We start from the raw sequence: 26,292 nt of genomic DNA, 5'->3' as shown, positions 1-26,292 counted from the left end.
ATTTCTTGATAGAAAAAACAACTAGCCAGTGGATCAAAACCTGGATCTCGTAATCTGCAGAGTAACATTTTCATCACTAGACCAACGAGGCAGGTGACATCAGCAGTAATATGTAAATATAGAGATTTGGCTTACAGATTAGTACAGTAAATCTGATTAGATCCGGTACAATAGATTTATTTATGTTTGCGTCGTTCACACATGCGACGTAAAGAATAATAGCTGTATTTGTAAATATAGCCGTAATCTTGTGGGCTGAATATAATGATGCTGAAATGCTTAAAGGGTCCTTACTTTTGGTACCATACCCGGAATCTTGAGTCGTGAAACGACAATAATGGATAATAATTTTCCATCCTTATGTCAAATAACTTTTGCGTAACGAATTCATTTGTTTCGAAGTATTAAATACTGTACAATACAATAGGAATTCGGATAAAAGCACTTTCTGAATAAAGGATGATTACCAAGTTTGCGTCTTACAATAACTTGGCTAACTTCGTGATAAGGAGCCAAGCTTTTGACTTCTTACTCCAGTAATTAGTTTAAGTTAAAGACAATAAATGAAAGTTTCTCTTTGCAAAGCAATTATTTGGTGTGCATTATATGAATATATTGTATACCTTAATATAGCAGAGAGGGGGTAGCAGCGTTTCCTGTGCTACGACCTTCTGCTGCGATCACCAACTCGTCCTTCAGCGTGATGATTATGAGCAAACTCAGAGCAGTCCAACAGTGGACTGTTATAGAGTATAATAAAATTAATTATTATTAATTTTATAGTATAGTCGGAAATGATGATGATGATGATGACGTTGATGAAACCTTAGCTGTATACAATTTAACACGGCTACGCCGCCTAGGGTTACTATTAACTAAAATAACCAACACAACTGCTAACACGATATCGTTCATTCATTCATTCATTCATTCATTCATTCATTCATTCGATATAAACTTCATATATTCACAATTTTAAAAATGTCTCCGTTCAGCAACTATAGTTGCCAGTCATTGTCACTTGGGATGAAGTAAAGTATTCTTATGTGTCAATCATTTCAGGCTGTAAGAAGTTATGTGGATAAGGAAGTTCATATACAAACTTACATTACAATCGTTTTTTTGCAGTAAATAATGGAGCCTTAATAAGATTACTCAGGTATCTGTTGGTCACTCTACCCGCCATCCTGCAATATAGCGCATATATCCCTATTACAACCAAAGACAAATTTAAATAAGGTAATCCAACGGTGGACTGTTAAAGACTATTGATAATCGGAAATGATGATGATGACGATGACGATAATGAAACCTTAGCTTTACACAATTTAACACGGCTACGACGGCTAGGGTTACTATTTTAAATAAAATAATATTTGTATATTACTACTTAGGGCTCCGAACGTAATTATGTGAAAATGAAACCTTTTTTGTAAAAAATACTGACATAGGTCAAGCCGTATTATCGGTACCAGGTTGAAGTATTTAATATACTAAAGTAATTTGCGCTTGCACTGAATTTGATTAAATACTATTACAATAATTGGTTTGCTTAAAACAATAGGTACAGCTGCTGTATTTAGTTGATGTATGTTTCCTCTTAGGGTAAGGACCCTAAGACGAAACATTAGACGAGTTTATCGAAGCGGATACGTATACCAAGATTCTCACCGATCATGGCCTCTGACAAACAAACGCACGCTCACATTCGAGTAGCATAGTACTATTATTACAAATGCCACAGTACACATAACATTCATTAGTTGGTCCGTATTTCACGCTGTAAAATTTCAATAGGTTGATCTAGATCGGTTGTCGCGGATGTGTGCGAAAGCGTTCCCTTGGCCCAGCCACCAGGCGACTGGTCGAAACACCGTGGGGTTTTATTAGGTACGTGTTTGACATAATCACCGTGCCTCCCCGTGTTGCAGAGGTGACCATGAGGATTTCCCCACGTAAAAAAAAAATAAGATCAGTGCATTGGTGTAATCAAAAATAGGTAATAAACAAACAAACAGACACACTTTCGCACTTGTATTAATTTTATTAGGAATTTAACTATTATAATAGATCTATGTGTATGCTGTCGGTACATCAAAATAAAGATGTCAACACCCCTCCGCTTCCCGTGGGTGTTGTATGAGGTTATTACCTACGGGTATATACCGAAGAACGAGCAGCGTCCTCTGAGCTTCTACCACCAACTACTGTGATCTCCAACACGTCTGTCTAGCGTGCTGATATGGGCAAGGCCTCCCGTTGAGAGAGGCCTTTAGATCCAGCAGTGGCTATTAATTAAATGTAAGATTTTCTATCTTCCATGCAGAAACTTTATTTATAACTTTACAAGTAAAACGTGGATCGTACACAAGGGCGTTGTAAGTCGTAGGCGGAAAAGTCCCGAATTAAAGCAAATAAAATATATAGAAATAGCCTGAGAGTCAGCAACGATCAGATTTCTGTTTTATAAAACTGTGTCGTTTATCTGTATATGACCCCAATATATGTAAAAGGTTGTTTTTTTTCAATTTTCCTGTATTTTTATGTGGTGTACAATAAAAGTGTATTCATTCATTAATTCCTAGGTAAAAACTTTAAACATCGATTTCAGATATTCATCAGTTCGTATACCGACTGTTATAAACAAAGTTGGACCAAATGAAGTTATTGTCCCAAAAAAATTGTACCTATTTACACTTTAATCATTTCCAAACACAATTCAAGTTCTGAACAAAGAAAGCATGCCAAATAATTAAACAATCTGTATAATTTGTGGTATATGGTGGTGTTTTGTCACGCAACACCGACACGTCACTTACACGAACTAGAAATTATTTTGTTGGCTAAACTTCATGTTGCTTGTTTCAGTCCTAGCCCACTTTACTCTACTTTGTCAAAGTGTCGCACGTATAATTAGGATGGAAAATAACATAGTTTCTCCATATCGGTCTACATGTTGTTCAACTAAATAAACCTTTTATTATTTATTCAAACAACAAAAGAGCGATAGCGATCTACGCTTTTTATATGTACCTCGGTACTAATTTGTAACGACTTAGTTGTAATGGTACCTATTATGTAAAGGGGCTACAAACGTTACTATGTAGATCATTCACACACATTTTCAACACACCAGATGTAATTAAAATAACAAACACGACTGCTAACACGAAATAAACTTCAGATATTCACAATTTAAAAATGGTTCCGTTCAGCTACCATATTGCCAGTCATTGTTACTCGGGATGAAGTAAAGTATTCTTATGTGCCAATCATTTCAGGCTGTTAGAAGTTATGTTGGAATAAAGAAGTTCATATTCAAACTTGCATTAAAATCGTTTTTTTGCAGCAAATAATGGAGCCCTAATAAGGTTACTCTCGTATCCTGCAATATAGCGCATATATCCCGAACACAACCTTAAAGAAGGACAAATTTAAATAAGGTATAACCAAAGAAATAAACTCTGTTATTATTACCTGACCACAAAATAAAGACGTAGATTAATATCTAGCTATTTTATTAGTGGAGCTCGTCTGCGTTGCGTGACTTTTGGCACTTTAAAATATATTTAACTTAACATTAAAGAATTGGTTTTAGTAATTATTTAAAGTAGAACAACACTCTAAAATCCTTGAGCTTTAGGTACCTTTTTTTTATTGCTGTTCAAATTAAATTGTAACAAACATTTTCCAATAAAATTCTACCTACCCTATCGCCATAGGGGAATCACTGGACGTCCAATGTAGATCCTACATTCCAGTGATCGGTTGAGTTTCCCACACACTTGTGACGTCCGTTGATGTCCTCTGTCCACCTAGTCAACGGTATAGCACTGCGCTTTTCAGAGCGGTATTTCCATTCCAGAGCCTTAAATTCATAGTAGTTTATCATTACCTACCCCAAGTTTCTCTCCAAACTTGATTTCGTATAAAAAATATATATAGTCCGCGAACATACCCTCCTAAGACTCACTCGACTCGACACGTCGACTGACTCTTAGAATTCTTATATGAAGTAACTGGTAATAATTAATTTATTACGTGCTAGTCCCTTTATTAACGTGACATGACGTTAGAATAGAAATGCAGTGTTTTGTTGCACTTCAATTACAGCTGTCAGCAGCAAAGCAGAAATACCAGAGCAAGAAAAAAACAATAATAATCGTGACATTATGACACGTTTATAATTAATACGAAGAGAGGAATATATTTTGAAAGCTTTACCTACTAACCTTGGCTCAGAAAATGACTTTTACCAATATCTAAGAAAACAACGAAATGTTAGCAATACTTTTTTATTAATAAAATAATAGAGTTTAAACACTTATTAAATTGACATTAAGTTTCCTAATAAATATATACGTACAAGTTTTCTTTTAAGACTAAAATATGCAACATTACAAAAGAACAGACTGTGTACTATTTACATAATTACTATACTTCTACCTAACAAGGCATCCCTAAAGTTTGTATTTACAGATTTTGTAACAATTTTCAAGCACTCACTAAAACATTCCATTAATTAAAATTAACAAGCGAGAAAAAACATGATTTGGCATTGAGTAAATTATAGTAGCCATAAACATCAATGCCAGCGCAGAGCAAATAAAATTCATAGATAAAAATTCAGAAGTTTTTAGTATGATTCAATTTTCATAGTAAACTAAGGTTATTTTTGCAAATATGTACTTACTCAGTTAATAGACAATCCTTCGCCTGCGCTGGCTATAATGTACAGCAAGAAGCCTAGTCTAGATCATGAGACATATAATTTTGTCCCGCACAATGTTTCTTTTATGTATGTTATTGGACTACGCATACTTCTTTCATATATGCAATTAGTTTATAGTGATTCAACCTGTTTGTATATTCACTGAAAGTATCGGGGCGCAAGCAAAGCTAAGCCTGGCTGGTGGTACTACGCACTCTCTAAACCGTACTTATTTGTCGGCGTGTCAGGCGGCCGAGTTGACTCATTATATACTCATTACTCCTATTATGTTTGCAAAAGTTGTCTATACTTGTGCATAATAGCATACATATCTTTACCCTGATGTTGACAAAATCTGCTGTTTATTTATTAGGAATAAATAAGATATATTTTTATTTACACTTACAAGCTGTAACGGTCTTTATATAAATCAAAACATGAATTGAAAGAAATTTTTTAATCATGTTTTAATTAGAATTACGGAGACATTTGGTTGAAATTAAAAAAAAATAATTAAACAAAGACGTGCATTCCGATAGTTTCGCAGGGCAAAGACGGTTTGACGGATTCTTCAAGGTTGGTCCAACAAAGTGTGACGTGAAGGGGGTTAGAGTGGTATTGAAACCAATGTTTTCCCTCTTGCCTTCATTAACCCGATTTATAGAAAATTGGTTACAACCTGCCCAGCCCCGCTCCACACCTCATTCCGTCATACCATCTTTTTCTTGCTTAATGCAATTTTATCGTTATTACTGCAAGTTATATAGCGCTCAAGTTAATGCAGATCCCATGGTGCTCTCTGCTTGTCATGACGGGGACATCCGATCGGGTTCCGTACGTAACATTTGAAACATCTCCAAACTGTCCTAATCTAATTTATCATGTAACTGTATGTGAATGATATGTAATTTAAATTTTTTAATTAAAATAATTTTAAAATTAATTACGGTTGATATGCCTATTCTTGACCACCAAATCACAACCTAGTCTAAAAGTAATATTCAATAATTTATATATTTTATTAATAGACTAAATTGTGATCACGCATATAAAAAACCGCCTAATTATCAATTAGGGCTACTCAAATAATATGAAAATACTTCTTTAGCCTTAAATTTTAAAGTAATAGTAACCGTATGAATGCAAAGTCCATTCAGTGTAACTTGTCCAATATCTTATAAAATAGTCCCCCATATGACAAGAGAATTTAAAAGTACATGGCATATGACAAACAAAAACTGTTTTGCAAAATTTCTTTGTATGTACGAGAAGAGAAAATAAAATTTCTATTTTGAAAAATAATTAACCAATAAATAGTTAATTATCACGTAATTGTTGGCGTTAACGAGTGAAAATGTTGGAGGAGTGAAAGTGTTAATAACATTATACCTATTTTGGGCACCGCGCTCGAGCTCCGCACTGTAACAAACAAGATGATTATATTATTCAAGTTAATGAAAGCACTTTTGAGAATGGAACGATGATAGTCCTTTAAAAACTTTGTTGTCGGCCTCTTTAAATATTAAATAAGTTTTGACGTTAGAAAGGGTGGGTTGAATAAATAATTAAACGTTAACTTTCAACTTTGAATGTGTTTTGATTGTGTGATTTCAGCTTTTAAATAAATATACTGTTTTATCAAGACACACGATATTGTGCCAGCCAAGTTCCAGCCAAGAATATAGATTTTGCCGTTAATATCTGGAAATAGATATCAAAGTTTGTGATTGTGTATTTTAGTATTTAGGTTTTGCGATGTTTCTATGTGGTAATTCAGATGTATGGATCTGCAGATGCACGGAGCAATATTAAACGGTCTTATATTATTCCGTGTATTGATGCGTCGATGTTTGTAACTCATTTACTCGCAATCAAGCATTCAATTATGATTAAGCACACGTAGAGACTGTCAGTGAGTAACCTAAATTAAATTGATGAGTATCGTAATGTTGGTATCCTCTTGGATGAGTATGTGTGTGTCTATTTTGTTAAACTAAGTAAACATTATCTGTTGTTTATTATCTTTAATGTTCACTATGTATCTTTCAGTTCGTCTGGTGTAACATTGGTGTAAATAGATATAAAATTGGTGTTAATTACAAAATGATATATGAATCGCACGGAGGAGGCATAATCTTAATATATATAAATCTCCTGTCACGATGTTTGTCCGCGATGGACTCCTAAACTACTTAACCGATTTTAAATTGAATTGGCACACCGTGAGCAGTCTGCTCCAACTTAAGAGATAGGATAGCTTAGATCTTTAATTATAGTCGCAATTTTATTTTATTGCAAATTATTTGTCTTTAATTAATTGACAGTCACATGATATACATATATATACTACTATACTCATTTAAGGCTTAACGATACTGAATACTTTAAAAACAAAATCAAACGCAGACGAAGTCGCGGGCAACAGCTAGTATATTATATAGAGTGATACAATTATTCACAGCAAACATATATTAAAAAAGGGAGTTCCCCCGAAAACATCAATTCGTACTTGAGACTACGTGTGGTAATAGCTTCTATACATTTTGAATCGACGCGACGTTGAAAATAACCCTTTGAAAAGCAGCACCGAGGCGTTGATAAAATGAATACTGCATGACACAATTTTCTCATAATAAAAGGTCAGCCGAGTTTGCGACTCTCGAAAAGTTTCACATAAAATGTTCAGGTACTAATATTGTAAAACAGTATATCTTCTTCTTACCCCACACACACAATTTCATTCTACGACACGCTGCAAGATATCGTCTGCCCGTTGGTCGTCTTCTAAGGATCGTAGCATGATATTAAATAGCTTGTACCTTCCTTTTCAAATCTGACTTCCTACGACTAACACGTTTTCGTAGTAAGGAGTCTAAAAAATGTATATGTTTGTTTGTTTGGCATAATTTTAATGCTGGAGACTGATAAAGACTCTTTACCCCGTACTAGCAACTGGGAACATTTTTCATGTTGTATTTGTTTACCAGCTTAACTAATAATTAAATAGTTTTGTATAGATATAAAGTGTATCTTGATGATGGGAATAGGATTCTCATTACCTGATTTTTTATTTAATTATTAAAATGCTAATTACAAACGTTCTTCTGCGATATGACATAAAAGTAATTATACATTTTTTTAAGTAGATAAGCGTAATCTTAATATCAAAGTACGGTAAAGATCAAATATAATTAAAGTGCTCTAGATGCTTTAAATATTATGTTGCTACGGGCGGGTTGAAAAATCCGAGTTTATGCAAAGGCGCTAAGCTAATTGAAATTTGCTCCAGAATTTTCTCACTCGCCCGATAATTTTTAAGATATATTAAATTTGCATTATTTTAATATATTCTGTAAATGTCATATCGTTATCTAGACCGGGAGTTGTTTTTGTAACAAAAAATAAATGACCGATAAGTTTAAATATTATCCGGGCTTTTACTTCTAAAATTAATTTAATATCTATTTCAGAATTTATTGAAAAAAACTACCAGTAAAGAGTTGAGCTGCCATGTAAAGTAATATTAAGTAATATTCCTACCCTTTTGTTAGAATCACTGCCTACTACCTCTACTTCTCCACTGCTACTAACTCTTTGGAGTGCCCAAAGTCAAGTATTTAACGTGACCCACTTCAAACCAAAATCAGAAATTAAACCTTGTTCGTGAAATTTGGTTTTTAGCCAAGAAGTTTTCAGTACATATGGCCTTACTACCATCACTTAAAGCACTATCTTTAAATTATTGCTGAAGTTTTTAAACCACTGCGTTATATATATAGGAAGATGGCAATGATCAATAGGAAAATATTAATACTCTGTCAGATTTTTTTAAGAAACTTCAGCAGAGTGTGTACTTATTATTCGATTTTCAAACATTTTATTATTAGTTTATTTTGTTTTGGTTATACCTTGACCTGACCTTAAACCGACATTGCCCTGTCAGCGTAGAAGCGTATGGCTACAAATAAGAAAGAGTGGAAAAATAGTGTATGTATAAAGTTGTATAGCGACGTATAGTGAACGTGTCGCGTGTTCTAGCAAGTTTTTAACGCATATGTGCATATAAAGGCACGAGTTTTGAACATCCTTGTAGTTATCTCCATCTCTCTACCTTGTAAATAACTTACCTAATAACATAGCTTCTTTGCTGTCTGCAAGCTGACTGTTGCCTACAATAGCTTCACTTCCCTCTCGCCATGCGGGAGCGACTCTCGCAGTACAACGCACTTGCATTGTACGACCAGATGGCACTCTAAGGCCAAGAGCTGATGAGAGAAGTCCGTGTGAGTGCTGCATTGGTGGATACTCCACTAGCAGTTCTGAGTCAATGACCTGTGAGTGAAAAAGGATAATAATAATTGATAATAATATTAACAAGAGGTTATGTAACTACCTTTGAGTAACATATTAAACCAATGCCTTTAATTTACTTTAGTGATATTTCGTGATTTTGTCTAGTGGGAGGCTTTGGCCGTGGCTAGTTACCACCCTACCAACAAAGACGTGCCGCTAAGTTTGCCGGTGTGATGTCACGTGGAAACCTATTAGGGGTATGACTACCATATAGGTTAGCCCGTTACCATCTTAGCCTGCACCATCACTAACCACCATTTGCACATTGCAGTCAAGGGCTAACTTGTAGTGGAATAAAAAAAATATATTTCTCTTGTGTCTGTACGTACTCCAATTTAACCTAAATGTCATATGTCGAGGGTTCCAATCGCGCCCTGGTCTAAGAAGAAGCCCACAACAAACTTAGCCGGGTGTTCTTTTTGTTATCGCCATCTCACATTGTTATTAGAAAATATTTAAGAAGCAACCTGGTTAGAGCAATTGTTTACACCCAAGCTTTTTTATCGTTTACGTAATCCTTTATACTATAATAGGACTTTTTTATAAGCTTTCGCTTAATACAAACTTTGAACTTAGTGCAGAAAATACGCACCGTTATGTGGCTGGTTTCCCACGGGCAGTGTGTTACCTCAAATTCTATTGTAGGTAGGCATCTTTTGGACAAACATTCTTCATCTAAGGCTGCAGCTTTATCGCTTATTATCTCCCACTTACGTCAATAGGGGCCTATGCACGGCAAACGTTTGTAGGCTGACGGTAATAACATAGCTATATTAAATAAGAAGAACAAGACTATTACCTTCTCACCATCAATGTCCCAACTTAAAATGGCTGCGGGATACGACCGTCCGGAAGTACAGTTAAGAAATAAAGAATCTCCCCGTCTATTCTCTTGCTCGTTGCCTGTTATTCTAGGTCCTTCCCGTGGTAGATCTAATTAAGGAAATATAATAAATGAGTATTCAGGACGCATTTTTGTAATACCTCACAGTTAATGAGTTTTTATGACAGAAAAAATAATATGAGTTTGCAATTTAATTATGTTTTTTTAATGAAATTTTTATCCGATTTCATAAATGGAGAGGTCATAAATTAAAGGCATAGCTGTTTCTTTTTTACCATGTAGCTATACATTTTTCATTATATCTTCCTCTTTACCATTTTACCATAGCGCCGCAAGATACCGAGCAGGTTTTCAACATTATGTCGCCCGAATAAGTCATACAAGGCAAGTTGTGACAATAGAATGTTTCACTACCCCGTTTTCCGTACCAAACATGCTTCATCAACCAAAGGTCTATAGGAGATCGCTTCAAGCGATAAGGCCGCCTTTGCGCATAATTAGTGAACAAAACAAAAGGTAAATAAATATTGTTTAACTTTTTGAACGAAAGGTATTTAAAATTTTTCATTTGTTTTTTTCATCGTAGATTACATGTACGCTGTCAGAACGTCAGAAGAGATTGTGGTAAAAAAAACCGTGGTTTAACTTAGAAAAAGACTCCTGCTTTTTCTAAGTCAAACTATGAAATAGGAACCAGTACCCACTGCTGGGCACTAGGTCGTTCTAGTATTTATCATCCAATACTTGAAGTTGATTAGTTTTTTAAACCTTTATCTATATCTGGTACAGCTAATATCTTAAAATATGTATTATTAGGCAAACACGTGGCAAATTCAGCAGTCTGTGAATAAGTGGTTTTATTGGTTTTAACACTTATTTTTTTATTACACAGTCACAAGTATTTTTAGAAATTTTGATAAAATGTTTTTACTAATAACAGCAAGGCATTTTGCCATTAATGCTATACCATAAAAACCGTAACAAAAATTAAAAAAAATAAGTAAATTTTTTATGTTTAAAAACTTCTTCATTAGTTTTTAAACATCTTACAGGGTCTTATTTCAAATTAAAGTAAAGCTGTGGATAATTCTGATAAATTCAGGTAAGTAAAATGCGTGTGAATGTCAGTACATTTGATTGTTAAATTCATAATAAATATTTTAAAGCCAATATAATATATTTCTACACATACACAGCTAAATAGTAGGTACTCACAAATTACTTCCATTTTGCCTTCGCCAGCTGCTGAAGCAAAACTAGGTGCCTCTGCGGATACCTCACACCGGTATTGACCTGAAGATTTTAATGTAACCGGGTGCAGCATCACTCTTCTGTCATCTGATTTTGACAGCTGATAAGAGAAATTTTTGAGATGGATAACATTTCTGATATTAAATTGGAACAAATTTAGCTAAATTCAAGTTATTAAATTATATTCATGAGTCTATTTATATTTAAAATATTTTGCGAAACCCTTTATATGTGAATTTCAATATCACCAATTTAGAACACCATTTAACCAAAAAATTAACACAATAACTAATTTACTGCATCTACCTTCTAATGTGGTAAAATTAAAATGTGTTAAAACTGTTATGCTTTTGCCCATGGCAATTGAAAATGAAATAGAAGAACAAAAATTAAATTGGTTAAATTTTGTTTTATTGTAATATCTAATAAATCATATTAATAAAGAAACACATTGAGAGCATAAATTATATTGTATATGAGTATTGCTTTTTCAATTTGGACCTCTTCAAAATTTACGTATACACGCGCACGCAGGATTCGAGAGTCACAAATAATTTACCTTTATTTTTGGAAGAACTAACCGGAAATAATCCATTGCGTAGCCAAAACTTTGGGCATGAAAACTCTACAGCGTTTATCTATGGAATAACCTTTCCAAAGAACACAAAATAATCCGCCCACCGTTGTTATCGGGTTGAATGTAAAAGGACTTACCTCGACTTTTACACCTTCAAGTTTGTAAGAGTGTTTAGGAGGGTCGTATTTCGGCATGTACCGATAAAACTCTTCGTTATCTCTGTACCATTTCACTGAGTAGAGCGTATCGCCGCCTAACTCGTAGTCGCATTCCAACTGTGCTGGTTGGCCTCTTATTCGGTAGGAAGGGACCGTTACCTGCACTATTCTTAGTAATAAAGATTCTGAAACAAGATAATTTTTTTAAAATTCAAAAAAATTCAAAATTCATTTATTTCAAGTAGGCCTAATATAAGCACTTTTGAAACGTCAAGTCTGTCTGTTTGTAGTGATTCTACCACCGCTTCGGAAGGCAGATTCTACCGAGATGTAGCCGGCAAGAAACTCAGCAGTTGCTTTTTTCCAACATCAACAATTTACATTTTGCATTTTAAAATTCATTTTTCTATCTTGTGAGGGCTGAAAGCGGAGATGGATGCTTCCAAGCAACCTTGTCATTAAAAAATTCATCAATTGTATAGTATACCGGTTAAATTTCTTTAGGTGCCTGTCGTGTTATCTTTGAGTCCAGGGATGTCATTGTCCGCTGGTTTGCTCGAGGTTATGTGCGAAAGCGTTCCCGTGACCCAACCATGAGTTGGAACATCGCGGGATTCAGTCAGTAAGAATCTAACATAAGTAAAATACCTCCCCGACTGCGGTGGTAAAAACAATGTCATTTCCGGGATAGACTATTAATTTGCATGTTCGGCATTGTGACTTATAACGTGGTCTGGTCTGGTGGGAGGCTTCGGCCATAGCGCGATACCTCCCAACCAACAAAAACGTGCCACCGTACGATTAGACTTTTTAGACTGCATCTTTAACTGAATACACTTGTAGTGAAAAAAAGATTTTGGGTTCGATTCAGCTCAACCGGAATACGTAAAGAAGTTTTCTGAAACCACCATAGTTAAGACAAATAACATTTTCTTCACTCGCATGCTTAGAATAGCATGTTAAATCGTTGGTTTCGGCTAATATCAGGATGATACCCGAGATGATATTCGTTAAAGCTTTTAAACCCGCACCAAGAAAAGTGTGTTAAGATTAAGTTCTAAATCTTTCTCTCCTATGAGAGAGGATTATGAATGAATACTCTTATAATGATGATGATGATGATTCGGAATAAACTTTAGACTGCCGATTTAGTTGTTTGTGTATTCAATAGCTGTAACGAACTTAAAATCATTTTTTTCAATTATCTTTGAGTTTAAAAAGGCAATCGAGCTACTCTTTGTGCTCCAGCTGGCTTTAAGTTAAAAGTGTATCAGGGAGCTTCCAAAGTTGTCTTGTTTTATTAAAGACTCAAACAAAATCAATCTCAAAATATAAATCACTTAAGAGAACTTTTCCATGATATTATTATAGCTTGAACAATTTTACTACCTGTTGCTAAGCTTGAGTTTGCCGCCTCTTATTTTTTTTACTTATCCAATCCCAAAATCGAATTGAGAGTCGCAGCAGTTGTCTAAGTGAATTTATAAGAGAAATTTCCAGTACCTATTGTGGCTTATCTGAGAAGTAAGAGCGCTGACGGTTCTAATGCAAGGATCGGAGTTCTAGGATGTTTACCCTTGTCAATATTAGAGGGCAAAGTACACGGGAATTAGTCCAGGTCATGCAAGAGAGAATAAGTGACTGATTCTGGTTACGTCATGATGATGAAGAGTAAAAAGACCGTTAAAAACTTAATCTTTCAAGAATTGGTCACTAACTTCATTATATAAATATGACTTAACAATTATTCATTGTAAAGTCAACATCTCCTGAGGATGCTCCGGTTTTGGAGAGAAACGTGCGTAGAGGGTACATTGCCGAAGATCTGTTTGGTGTGGAGTAGGGGAGAGAGGGGCTAGTTGTAACTTTTTTTTTTTTCGATGGGCTGACTAAACTATTGAGTATTTTAATTGAAAAAAGGTTTTAAATGAGGAATCATGTATTTGGAAATATATTTCTGCAATATTTTTTTCCTGAATCAAATCATCAAATCTTTTATTATAAAATTAACAAACAAATAAGAAAATTATATTTCTTACGAACTTATGTAGTGAACACTTGTTATTTTCTTTAACAACAAAACAGCAATAGCGTAAACTTCACACATGACAGAGCTCATACAAGACGATTTTTTTTCTTTTGTAACTTGCCCCACTAACTTTGTTACAACGAGCCTCGAACCGAATTTATTAACTTTTTTATTTATTACAAAAAAATGATTGGCTTGAGTTATATGAAAGTACTATCTAGCACTTTCATATAACTCAAGCCAAGCTATGATCTTGAAATAAAATTTTACGAACATATATTTTTTTGGTTAAAAGGCAAAAAATATTACTCCTGCTGAAAATCGGTCACGGCGGCCTTCCACCCCGTGCCTGCTGCGCTTACGTCGTAAGCGGCATCTTAAAGAGCACGTTTAGTTAAAAATCAAAACAATTTTTTTAAACCGGCTGAGATATTAAGCTTTTACTACTTACCCTCATTACAACAAGCCCCTGTCTCCCCTATAAGGATTGACGAAATTATAAATTACACCATACTGATTCTCCTGCTTTTCGCGGACTAGGTATAGCAAATTAAGCTTAATTTTCATAATATGACAAACATGTTTTAGAGACATGTAATGAAAGAGATAGGCTATTCTGTGCGCTACCTTTTGAGGTCATAATTACTGCGAGTAATATTGAGAAATTTTTATATTGCTCCTCTGTAAAATTCGAAATTTTCGTAAAGTTTCGTAAGTTCCTTTTTGAAAACGCGTCCTTAAAAGATAGCAATTCTGCGAGCTAACTTTTGAATTCATAATTACTGTTAGTAATGTTGCAAAATTTTTATTCTGCTCCTCTGTAATTTTTTATCTTATTTGCTTTACATATTATATCGCCAGTAGTGGTGTAAATATTGTATAAAGTTGTAAATATTTGTAAGATATAATACAACATTTACATGGCACCATTTCATATTTTTATTTAACTGCAGAACTCATTCCAATTTAGCTATAAACTTTCGAAATTGATGTAGTTTTTATACCACTCACAGATCGCGAAGTTCAAATATTAAACAACCCTTTCTTAATCGATTAGATGCAAACATTTAGAACTTATAAGCATATACGGCTTAAGTAATAGGAAAAGTTATGCATAAGTTAAAATTGTATTGGATAAAGTTCTCAAACACATTCGCAAGACAATAATTACTAAATATGTATATTTCTCGGATATCCCCTGAGGTATGGTATTCAGGCTTAAAGTCGTTATAAGTCAAGCAACACACATAAGTACACAAACTAAATCATAACTTGAACAAGTTTAGAGCTATAAGACGCTGCCTCAAGTTCCTTCGAAGTGTCTAATTTTAGAAGGATACCTAGCAATTTTAGTACGCGCGATCTAAGTTGTGCGGACTACAATAACTCACTAGAGCTAGAATGCGCAGGTAATAAATTTTAGGAAATCAATTTCTACTATCACAAATTCACTGGTTACACAGTAAAATCACAATCATCTCTGAGTTAGCAAGGTTCAAGAAGGTCAAGGGGAAAGTTCCAATACTTTTTATAATTTTTTATTACATTTTAAGTATTTTTTTTTTCGTGATTTCCAGTATCTTCTGGATGATAATAAAAATTGGAAGGTCCATTAACGAAGGTATTTTTTTTTAACTGGTGTTAATCGTTTAATAAATATAATGATAATACATTATACACCTAGAAGTAATAGGTACATTTCTGTAAAAGGGAAAAAAGGATATAACTGTGTTTTTTTTACTCCACTGCATGTTAGCCTTTGATAAGTTTAAGTGATTATGCAGTCTAAGATGGCAGCGGGCTCACCTCTGTTAGGGGTATGGCAGGTAAATTAAACATATTCCCCTATTGCCCACCACTAGATACAAAAGCTTGTGCATTGGAGGGCGCTTCTTGACAAAGTATAAAAGCTTTTCTTTCATTACGCTTGTCTATAACTTAGATCTTATTACATCACTTTAGGGCTCATAATCCCAGATATAAAACACGCGTGTTTTATTTTAAATTACCACACTTATAAGTTTGACGGACGATTGGCGCAGTTTGCAGCGACCCTGCTTTCTGCGTCCAAGGCCGTGGGTTCGATTCCCACTACTGGAAAATGTTTGTGTGATGAGCATGAATGTTTTTCAGTGTCTGGGTGTTTATATGTATATTCTAAGTATTTATGTATATTATTTATAAAAAAATATTCATCAGTCATATAGCACAAGCTACGCTTAAATTGGGGCTAGATGGTGATGTGTGTTTTGTAGTATTTATTATATTTGTTTATTTATTACGTACTCTTCACATAATAAGTATCCCGATTAAGATAAGTTTGCACCTCACTGCCAGTTATAATAATATGTGTGTAGACGAAGCATACTTAATTGGATTTTTTATAGTAGCTATGCTAACACCTGTCAGTATTATGACTGATAACAGATAATCACGAGGTCTAGTTAGTGGAGTGCTTGCTTAAATTACGCCACTTACTGTTGCTTCGAAGGTAATCTAGTTAAGTGTGACAAGAAACAAAGAAAAATATATAACATATGAGAAGAATGAAAAGTAACGTTATGGTTAAGACCCTTAGGCTTGAATTTGAAAGATACTTTGCTCCATAAAAAGGCTTTTATATAAGGTTCCCCTAATTGACTCTAGCGAATCATTCAGCAGTCAAACTCCTTTCATTACAAAGTAACTGCAAAGTGCAGTCTGCACTTAAAAATGCAATTTATAAGGATTTCTGAGAAACGGTCTGTCCTCTTGTTTGTTTATAGCAGACATCAGTTTATTACGAAACACATAGATACATATCGTAGAAAGGATTCAGAACTTCTTAAGTCACCCGTCTATCAGCATTTTGAATAAATAAGGTTGTGTACAATTACCTAAAATAAATTGAGATTACCTAACCAACTTATTTTGGCGGTTTATTTTTTTAAGCTAATATTTTTTTAAAGGGAATACGTCTTTCAGTAATATCAAAGTTTTTGCTTTAATTTTATAGCTTGGCTATTAATTATTGCTCTATTAGGATTGCTGTTAAAAAGTTTTACGTGGCAATGTGAGATGGTGATAACATAAAGAATACCCAGCTAAGTTGATTCGGGCAAGGAGGATCCAAACATGGGCAACATATGGGCCTCATAAGAAGGCTCCGAGTCACTCAGCGGGCGATGGAGAGAGTTATGCTCGGAGTATCAATAACCAGAGTTAACGACATAGCTCAACGAGTCGCGAACCTGAAGTGGCAATGGGCGGGGCACATAGTTCGGAGGAAGAATGGACGCTGGGATCGCAAGGTGCTGGAATGGTAGCCCCGCACTGGTCAGCGCAACGTTTGTCAACCCCAGTCGAGCAGACCAGACGACATTAAGCGCGTCGCAGTAAGCCGCTGGAACAAAGCTGTACAAAACCGTGGAGTTTGGAACCCCCTACAAAAGACCTATGTCCAGCAATGGATGCAAACATGTTCCCAAAGTTATCGTACAGCTTAATTATCCTCAAACACTGGTTGCAAATATACTGCTGGTTAGAAATTATTATAATGTGTGCAATGAGTTTTTCATCGAATTATACAATACAATGCTACAAGTATTGCATTAGTAACTTCAATAATCGAGCCCTACATTTGCACTGAAGAACGTTGCCATTAGTATTGTAATCATGACGGCCAACTGGCGCAGTGGGCAGCGACCCTGCTTTCTGAGTCCAAGGCCGTGGGTTCGATTCCCACAACTGAAAAATGTTTGTGTGATGAGCAATAAGTGTTTTTCAGTGTCTGGGTGTTTATATGTATTTTCTACGTATTTATGTATATGTATATAATTCATAAAAATATTCATCAGTCATCTTAGTACCCATAACACAAGCTACGCTTACTTTGGGGCTAGGTGGCGATGTGTGTATTGTTGTAGTATATTTAATATTTATTTATTTAATCATTATGCACATACTACAAGATACGAATTTCTTCGTAGAATGAAACAAAGAAAAATAAGTGAAACGCTTGCCAAGTGACAGTGACCAGAGTTTTTGCCCTTATATTCTACAACTAACCCTCAGGCATGCATGTGCTAAAATAATATAGATAATGGAAGGCCCAGGTATTCACTTATTCACTATAATACCCACAATGTTCAGGATGGCACTTGGATCTTTCATTAATTAACAGTATTATTGAAGCTAAATACCTAGTTTCTCATATTAAAGTATTCATTTTATAAAAGACATCATTAAAGCCCACCAACCTGCTTTAGAGCAGTGTTGTGGGTCGGTACTCTATAAACCTGACTTCCCAAGGAGTGAAATAAAACAACTAGACTGACTCTAATACTGTATATTAGGCTTCTCTATAATTCATATTACTTGTTACCTTCAAATGACTCTACTACCAGTTCGGAATGCTGTCTTCGGCAGAGAAGACCACTGGCAAGAAACTCTACCGTTGCTCTTTTATTCAATCAATTAAAACAACTTATAAACACAATTACAACATTGTCATATGTAATAACGCTAGGCCCTTTGATACAAGACATATAAGACAGGTCGAACATAACTACTATTATCACTTATAACATCAGGACTTTTGGAACAAGTTGTTTGTATAGAGCAACCTCTGCTACATAAACTGTCGGTATAAAGTTATGCTAGGGCTCCATATATGATACCTAAATAAACCAAAGGATGAGATATACTTATCTGATGCTACATCAGGTACAACCATAGTACCAACAACTTTTAACAACTTATCTCAACTCATCACCGACTCTTGTTTTGCCACAACAATATTTCGTTAAGTATGTCGTTTCCATTATAAATCATCTATTCCCAATTTGTAACGTTCTATCCACAATACTTTACTTAATCTTCTATCCTCAATTCATTAATTTAAATCCGTCCTCACTTTTCTTTGCCGCCAATCTAACTTGACCAACTCGCGTCTCCCGCCATAGATCCTATACTTTTATTCGACAGTCTACTAAAGTCCATTATTCTATTTTCAATACATTATCAATGAGTATACAAACTATGATTTGTTGATATATTTAATATAATCATCGTGTTTATCATAGATAAAGTGCTGTAATTCCCTATTTCCTAACACGGCCATTCTGACAAGTACTTCGTTCTCGAAGTACATAGGGTTATTCTTTTTAGGTATATGTATTGTATCATAAGTCTTTAGGTTCAAAGAACATCCTTATAAGTAAATCATCTTATGTACACCTCTATAAAATTAGTTCAAATGGTATATAAGCTTAAAAAATCATCAAATCAGTTACATTCTGTATATACTTTTATCAATAAACTGTAAACAATATTTTATCAAAAGATAGGCATAATCATAACATTTACATAATTAAATTGAAAGAGACCAAAAAAAATTTTAATCAAAATTCCACACCATTTAACAAATTATAACAATGTAATACTTCTCTTAAAGTAAAACAAAAATGATTAATTTTCAACAATGTAAATCAAAAATACTCATTTTCATTTATCTTGTACATTTTAACATGTACAATCACAATCCAAATATTTCCATCTCAATATAAATCTCAAACAATTTATCCATTTGCCTCCAGTCAAACTTTATCAAAATATCCACATAGGTAATTGTATTTCCCATCAATTCTGTCATTAACATTGTTAGTCTCATTTAGTCACAGATGCAATCGGTACAGTCTAATAGTCAAACCAATATATACCAAAACACCAACACCCACTGGTGATATCAACAACATCATCACTCTCAAGTGATATCAATAACGTCATCACCCACTGGTGATATCAACAACATCATCACTCTCAAGTGATATCAATAACATCATCACCCACTGGTGATATCAACAACTTCATCACTCTCAAGTGATATCAATAACATCATCACCCACTGGTGATATTCATATTTTTTCCACTGTCCAAGTCAAGTAATATATAAGATAAATATAAGTAAATTAATATAAAAACGCTAAGATGGAATTATTTCTATTAGTTTACATCTTTTTTTTTTTATCATCTCATCATAAAATCCAAGGTTAATGTTTAATTGTTATTTCTATTATTCAAAGATTATTTCAATCTAAACATCAATTAAACCACCTGTTTAACAGAATATAATCTAATTATTTATAATGCAACTAATATATTTTCCTTTGCAGCAGCAACATTATTTTGTTTATACATAATTGTATTTTATTTATATCATTTTTAAGAACTTCTCTCAACATCATACTGAAAGATCTCTAACCTAACCTAACCCACAACATTTAAGCTGACTCCTAATACTTTTCTTCACACAACCCAACATATAAACCAATTTATTTAGCTATTCAGTAGTAATTTTCCCTATATGTATTGTTCTGATACATAATCATATTCTATTCTATTCTACCAACAAAATTTTTTTTTTTTTGTTTTGTTTTGTTTTGTTTTATGTGTATTCTTTTATATGTTCTGAATAATTTACATAATCTCTCCTATCTCGGCTTTCCTGACAAGTACTTCGATCTCGAAGTACATAGAAAAGTTCCTTAATAAAAGTTAACAGCTCGGCTAACCTGACTAGGTAATTATTGAAAACTGAGCACACAAACATAAATTAAAAATTAACACACATTCAATTTGGCTAACCTGACTAGTTGCTTAATTTAAACTTGAAAGCTTGTATGTAATAAATAAGAATTATAAGAAAAATCTATTACACATTACGTTCGGCTAACCTGACCAGTTAATTTATTTTAACCTGGACAGACTAATAAAATAAAACCTAACATAAATTCTATTTGTCTAACCAGACTGGTTAAATAAAACTTGATAATTCAAATTTATCAAACTTATTACACATTCTGTTTGGTCAACTTGACTTGTTGGTTTTCACAAACAAACTGAAATCAATTATATTTTGGACTTAATCATTTCAGCAAAATATACAAAGAGCCACTAGTCCATATCAGTTTCAGGTAATAAGTACTATCTTTCAAAAGTAGAAATCACAAAAGATAAAATAAATAAAAATATCACATCAATTGGTTCCCCAAACCACATATCCTTCAATGGAATTTTACCAAGTCTGGTGCTCTGTCTCCAGAGTGTTTCTGTTTTAGTACATACCAGCGATTAGTTGAGACATCATCAAAAACATCAAACCATGTACTATGTCCACATTTGCCGGGATGGTTATTAATTGGTTCCCCGGACCACATATCCTTAAATAGAATTTCAACAAGCATGGTGCTTTGTCTCCAGAGTGTTTCTGTTTTAGCACATAGCAGCAAAAAGTTGAGGCATCATCAAAAACATCAAATTCTTTATTCTGTCCACATTTGACGGGATGGTTCTAAAAAAAGTAAATCTGCATTAGAGAAAGGCATAAATTGGACATGAATAGGATCCAACTTCTGATGCTAAAAAAATATAGAGAATGGAAGGAAGGGGTATTCACTTATTCACTATAATACCCACAATGTTCAGGATGGCACTTGGATCTTTCATTAATTAACAGTATTATTGAAGCTAAATACCTAGTTTCTCATATTAAAGTATTCATTTTATAAAAGACATCATTAAAGCCCACCAACCTGCTTTAGAGCAGTGTTGTGGGTCGGTACTCTATAAACCTGACTTCCCAAGGAGTGAAATAAAACAACTAGACTGACTCTAATACTGTATATTAGGCTTCTCTATAATTCATATTACTTGTTACCTTCAAATGACTCTACTACCAGTTCGGAATGCTGTCTTCGGCAGAGAAGACCACTGGCAAGAAACTCTACCGTTGCTCTTTTATTCAATCAATTAAAACAACTTATAAACACAATTACAACATTGTCATATGTAATAACGCTAGGCCCTTTGATACAAGACATATAAGACAGGTCGAACATAACTACTATTATCACTTATAACATCAGGACTTTTGGAACAAGTTGTTTGTATAGAGCAACCTCTGCTACATAAACTGTCGGTATAAAGTTATGCTAGGGCTCCATATATGATACCTAAATAAACCAAAGGATGAGATATACTTATCTGATGCTACATCAGGTACAACCATAGTACCAACAACTTTTAACAACTTATCTCAACTCATCACCGACTCTTGTTTTGCCACAACAATATTTCGTTAAGTATGTCGTTTCCATTATAAATCATCTATTCCCAATTTGTAACGTTCTATCCACAATACTTTACTTAATCTTCTATCCTCAATTCATTAATTTAAATCCGTCCTCACTTTTCTTTGCCGCCAATCTAACTTGACCAACTCGCGTCTCCCGCCATAGATCCTATACTTTTATTCGACAGTCTACTAAAGTCCATTATTCTATTTTCAATACATTATCAATGAGTATACAAACTATGATTTGTTGATATATTTAATATAATCATCGTGTTTATCATAGATAAAGTGCTGTAATTCCCTATTTCCTAACACATGCATGTTCTCACGATGTTATTCTTCGCCGTTAAAGCAAGTAATATGTTATTGTTTAGAACGCACATAACTCCGACAAGTAAGAGGTGCAAGCTGGATCTAACTCTTACCGATAGTCTTACGACTATTACCACTTTTTTCATTTGTATACAAAACTAAAAATATCTATAAAAAGTGGTCGTTAACTGATAAATAAATTTACCTTAACTTTTTTTTTAAATCGCGTAAGAACTCCCCTTTGAAGTTTGATATAAGCAATATTGACTAACTAAAACTGATATAAACTAGTGTTATCTGCATAATTTCGTATGCAAAAATACAGAAATCCGTTGTATACGCTTTTATAACATGATCCCGATTGTAATTAATCTGCCTATGCATATAGGTTTAAAAATCGTGTTATAAAGCATTTATAAAGTCGAGGCTACAGTCCGATCGATGATTTTCTTACTGAACAGGTTGTGAACTATTAACGTTTGGAACCGAATTGCAGAGCTTTCTTCTTACGTCTTCTGGACAGAGTCTTTGAACGAAGTAACCACAAAATCACTAGCAATACGCATACCTTATGAATGTATAATGAATTCATTTTTGTATTCATAGAATTTCCGCTGAATCAAGCCGCTGCTTTTTTTTCGTTTTGCACAAAGTAATCACATCACGCAAAAGAGTAAAAAATCTTTAAAATCCTGTTAAATATTATAGATACGAATGGGCGTTTGATTGTCACGCTTACACGCCTTATCTATTCAACCGTTTATCTCTAAGCTTTACATTCACGTTGTAAGGCTACTATTTACTACTATAATAAATATCAAGGCCGTAAAGGCCTTGATATTTATTATAGGCTATCTTACATGCAGCAAAAAATAACCTTTCCCGAGGGATAGAAAAATAAATTTGTATTTCAAAACTTATATTGAGACAACCTGAGTTGATTGGCAAAATCAACATTCAGTCAGAATCAAAAGTCAGATAACACTTAACGAGTCAGATAAATTATTTTCATAAACATAAGATAATGACAAGATATTTGAATGGGTCAAAAAGGTCAGGCGGCTATCAAAATTTAGCCTAATCAATAATAATTATTGTTAACTGCTCCTGGTACTTGTACATGTTTTACTTTATTTACATTTATTATTTATGTACCGAAAACTGTGATTATAAACACTGATTAATTATTATGTACCATAAACAATGGAAAGCTTTTGTCTATAAGAGAACTATTCCAGACACACTAAATCCTGTTCATTAATGCTTATAATTCGTACCAAAGTACCTACGCAAATAAATGCAACATACTGGAATAAGTATTAAAAAATAGCTTAGTTCCTTATCCATCCCTATCCCTACAAATATTATAAATGTCAATGTAAGTTTGTTTGTCACGCAAAAACTTCTTAACCGATCCTGATGAAACTTTGTACACATATTCTTGGAAGTGTTTGAAGTAATATAGGATACTTTTTATCCCGACATTAAGCTCGGTTCCTTTGGAAGAGGGGATGAGTGTTTGACGATTTTACACCATAATCCGACAAATTATAACGATTTAAATAATTATTTTTGTACTATAGAGGTTATAATATGTGTTTAATTTTGCCTAAACTGTGGTTGGAGATAGAAGACAGAACTCCTTAGCGGACAGCAGCAAACCCCTCATTTAAGGCTTAGCGATACTAAATACTTTAGATTTTTTGTGACCCGAAGCCATTATCACTGGGCTACCACCGCTTATTACTTTATTATTGAGAAAAGATAACTACATTCGTATACTTAAAACTAAAGCTATGAGAGTTCTAAAGTCCTGGTCTTAGAACAATGCCACAACAAACTTTGCCGGGTATACTTTTTTATCACTACCTCGTATTGGCACTTGAATCATTTAGGGCATACCAATCTTTCTTACCGGAGGCCGGAGCCCTAACCACTAGACTATCAACGTATAAAGAATCGCAAAACTAAATAATAACTAACTATACTATTCCAAGAGATTTTAATAAACTCCCTATTTGGCTATAATATTTTAGCATTACCCTCGACTTATAACAGATCCTGAAAACGGATCCAGATACCCTTTCAAATTATATAAGAATAACGGAAATCGATCCACAATCGATGGAAATGAAATTAAAAATGCGAGTCGAACAAAGAAATTAGTCGATTAAAAAATAATCTGTCGCGTTCAAAACTCTATAATGCAAAAGGCATTTCTATACAGAAGGCTTTTCGTGTTTTTTTTATCCCGTTGTTCCGATAGAAGCGGGAATAAATGTCAGACAGTCACATCGAGGTGTTGCGGAGTTTGCCATTTAGGTACATACCTAATCGAAAGAATATTCGATAGAGGAAGGTATTCATAAGACGTAAATTCAAAAAGCACATATAGATAATGGCATTGCATCAGTAATCATGGATTGATATTTAGGGATAGCCACAGATAAACCGTTGAATATAGTAGTCCTTCCATTCAATATCAATACACTAATCGGTTCTGAATACCAAAATCGAGATGATCGTATTAACAATTATTACTTAGATTTCCATATCATTGTGAAAAACCTATGACGAAATGTAAGTTCATTTCCGCTTATGTTACTTATAGGTACATAAAACGTTTTGTTTATTTTCAGAACTCATTTAAATATCAAGACGTAAGTATGCAGATGACATTTGGGAAACCAAATGAAAACATCTTGCATCTTGCGCCATTAAGCTTTCAAATATAATAGACGAACTACCTGGCCATTAAAACAAATCAATGATTATTTAACTAAAATAATTATTATTTAATATATTTCCTTGATTACCTTTTATTAGTAGCAAGCTGAATATTACGTATAAAACAAACATCCTCTTCAGTAAAATCCACACTGGTCCATCACAAGTCACTCACTGCCTTCAATAAATAATCACTGAGCACTCATTAAATAAACAAACATTATTATAACGCCTGTCAAACCTTGTGATACGTGCTTTTGAGGTACAGACAAATACGTCCGTCTCCATTGAAAGCTTATACCCAACTGAGAGCTGGCGTTTTGATATTCGCAGGGTTTGTGAGCGCCCGCACGTTTGGAACAAGTCGGATTATATAGAGCCTCAACATTTTCATGATCATGAAGTTTACTTGTCAAAAGCCACTCTTGAAGTCAAAGCGCACTTGAAAGCTAAAGTCCTACGCCTGCAGTTTAACTTAAATATTTGCCGGTATTTAGTATATAACTGTTCGTGAATTTTTTTGAAACATTTATGATTGTTATTTATTGTTCCATCAACCTAATGAAATCAATTATGTCGGGGATAGAGGCTTTTAATGAATAATTTTGCGTTTAATCTCGATATTGATTGTTCAATCATCATCATCATCGTCATATCAATCCATAATCGGCCCACTACAGGGCATGGGTCTCATTCCATTATGAGAAGGGGTTAAGGCCGTAGTCTACCACGCTGGCCCAGTGTGGATTGGTGTACATTATGGAGAACTCTTAGGCATACATGTTTCCTCACGATATTTTCCTTCACCGTTGAAACAAGTGATATTTTAATTTATAAATACTCATATAACTTAAAAACGATAGAGGTGCGTGCTGGGATTTGAACTCTCGAGGGTAAAGTCGAAGTCCTATCCACTGAGCTATCACCGCTGCCTGTTTAATGCAATACCAATAATTCAATATTTATAAAGTGAATAAAACATTTAATTGACTCTTGTCGTCCATACTTCTACAATTTATACATTTATTAATTTGTTTTATTTATTTATACTCTTTATTTGTACACCACTAAGAAAAACGAGACAAAAACAGTAGCGATCTCTGCCAGGCCACCTTAGCATTAGAAAAACTAAAAAGAAAACAAATATAAATACACTATTTAGTACATACATACGACTATCTACATACATATACATAAACCAGACTACACAAATAAAA

General features: G+C 34.0%; 1 protein-coding gene across 1 annotated transcript; it reads right to left on the bottom strand.

Annotated features, from left to right (window-relative positions):
- Positions 1-5,266: 5,266 nt before the first annotated feature.
- On the bottom strand, positions 5,267-25,358 carry LOC120625768 (junctional adhesion molecule 2A-like). The gene is made up of 6 exons (XM_039892967.1): positions 25,165-25,358; positions 11,874-12,079; positions 11,124-11,259; positions 9,864-9,997; positions 8,839-9,043; positions 5,267-6,130 (listed from the first exon to the last, which is right to left on the bottom strand). Exons 1-6 carry the CDS (start codon positions 25,205-25,207, stop codon positions 6,036-6,038), a joined length of 819 nt encoding a protein of 272 aa, XP_039748901.1. The 5' UTR covers positions 25,208-25,358; the 3' UTR covers positions 5,267-6,035.
- Positions 25,359-26,292: the final 934 nt, after the last annotated feature.

Source organism: Pararge aegeria, chromosome 8, assembly GCF_905163445.1.
Source record: "Pararge aegeria chromosome 8, ilParAegt1.1, whole genome shotgun sequence".
NCBI classification, from domain to species: Eukaryota; Metazoa; Arthropoda; class Insecta; order Lepidoptera; family Nymphalidae; genus Pararge; species Pararge aegeria.
Note: the sequence above shows the minus strand (reverse complement) of the source record. Positions and strands in the feature narration are given on the sequence as shown.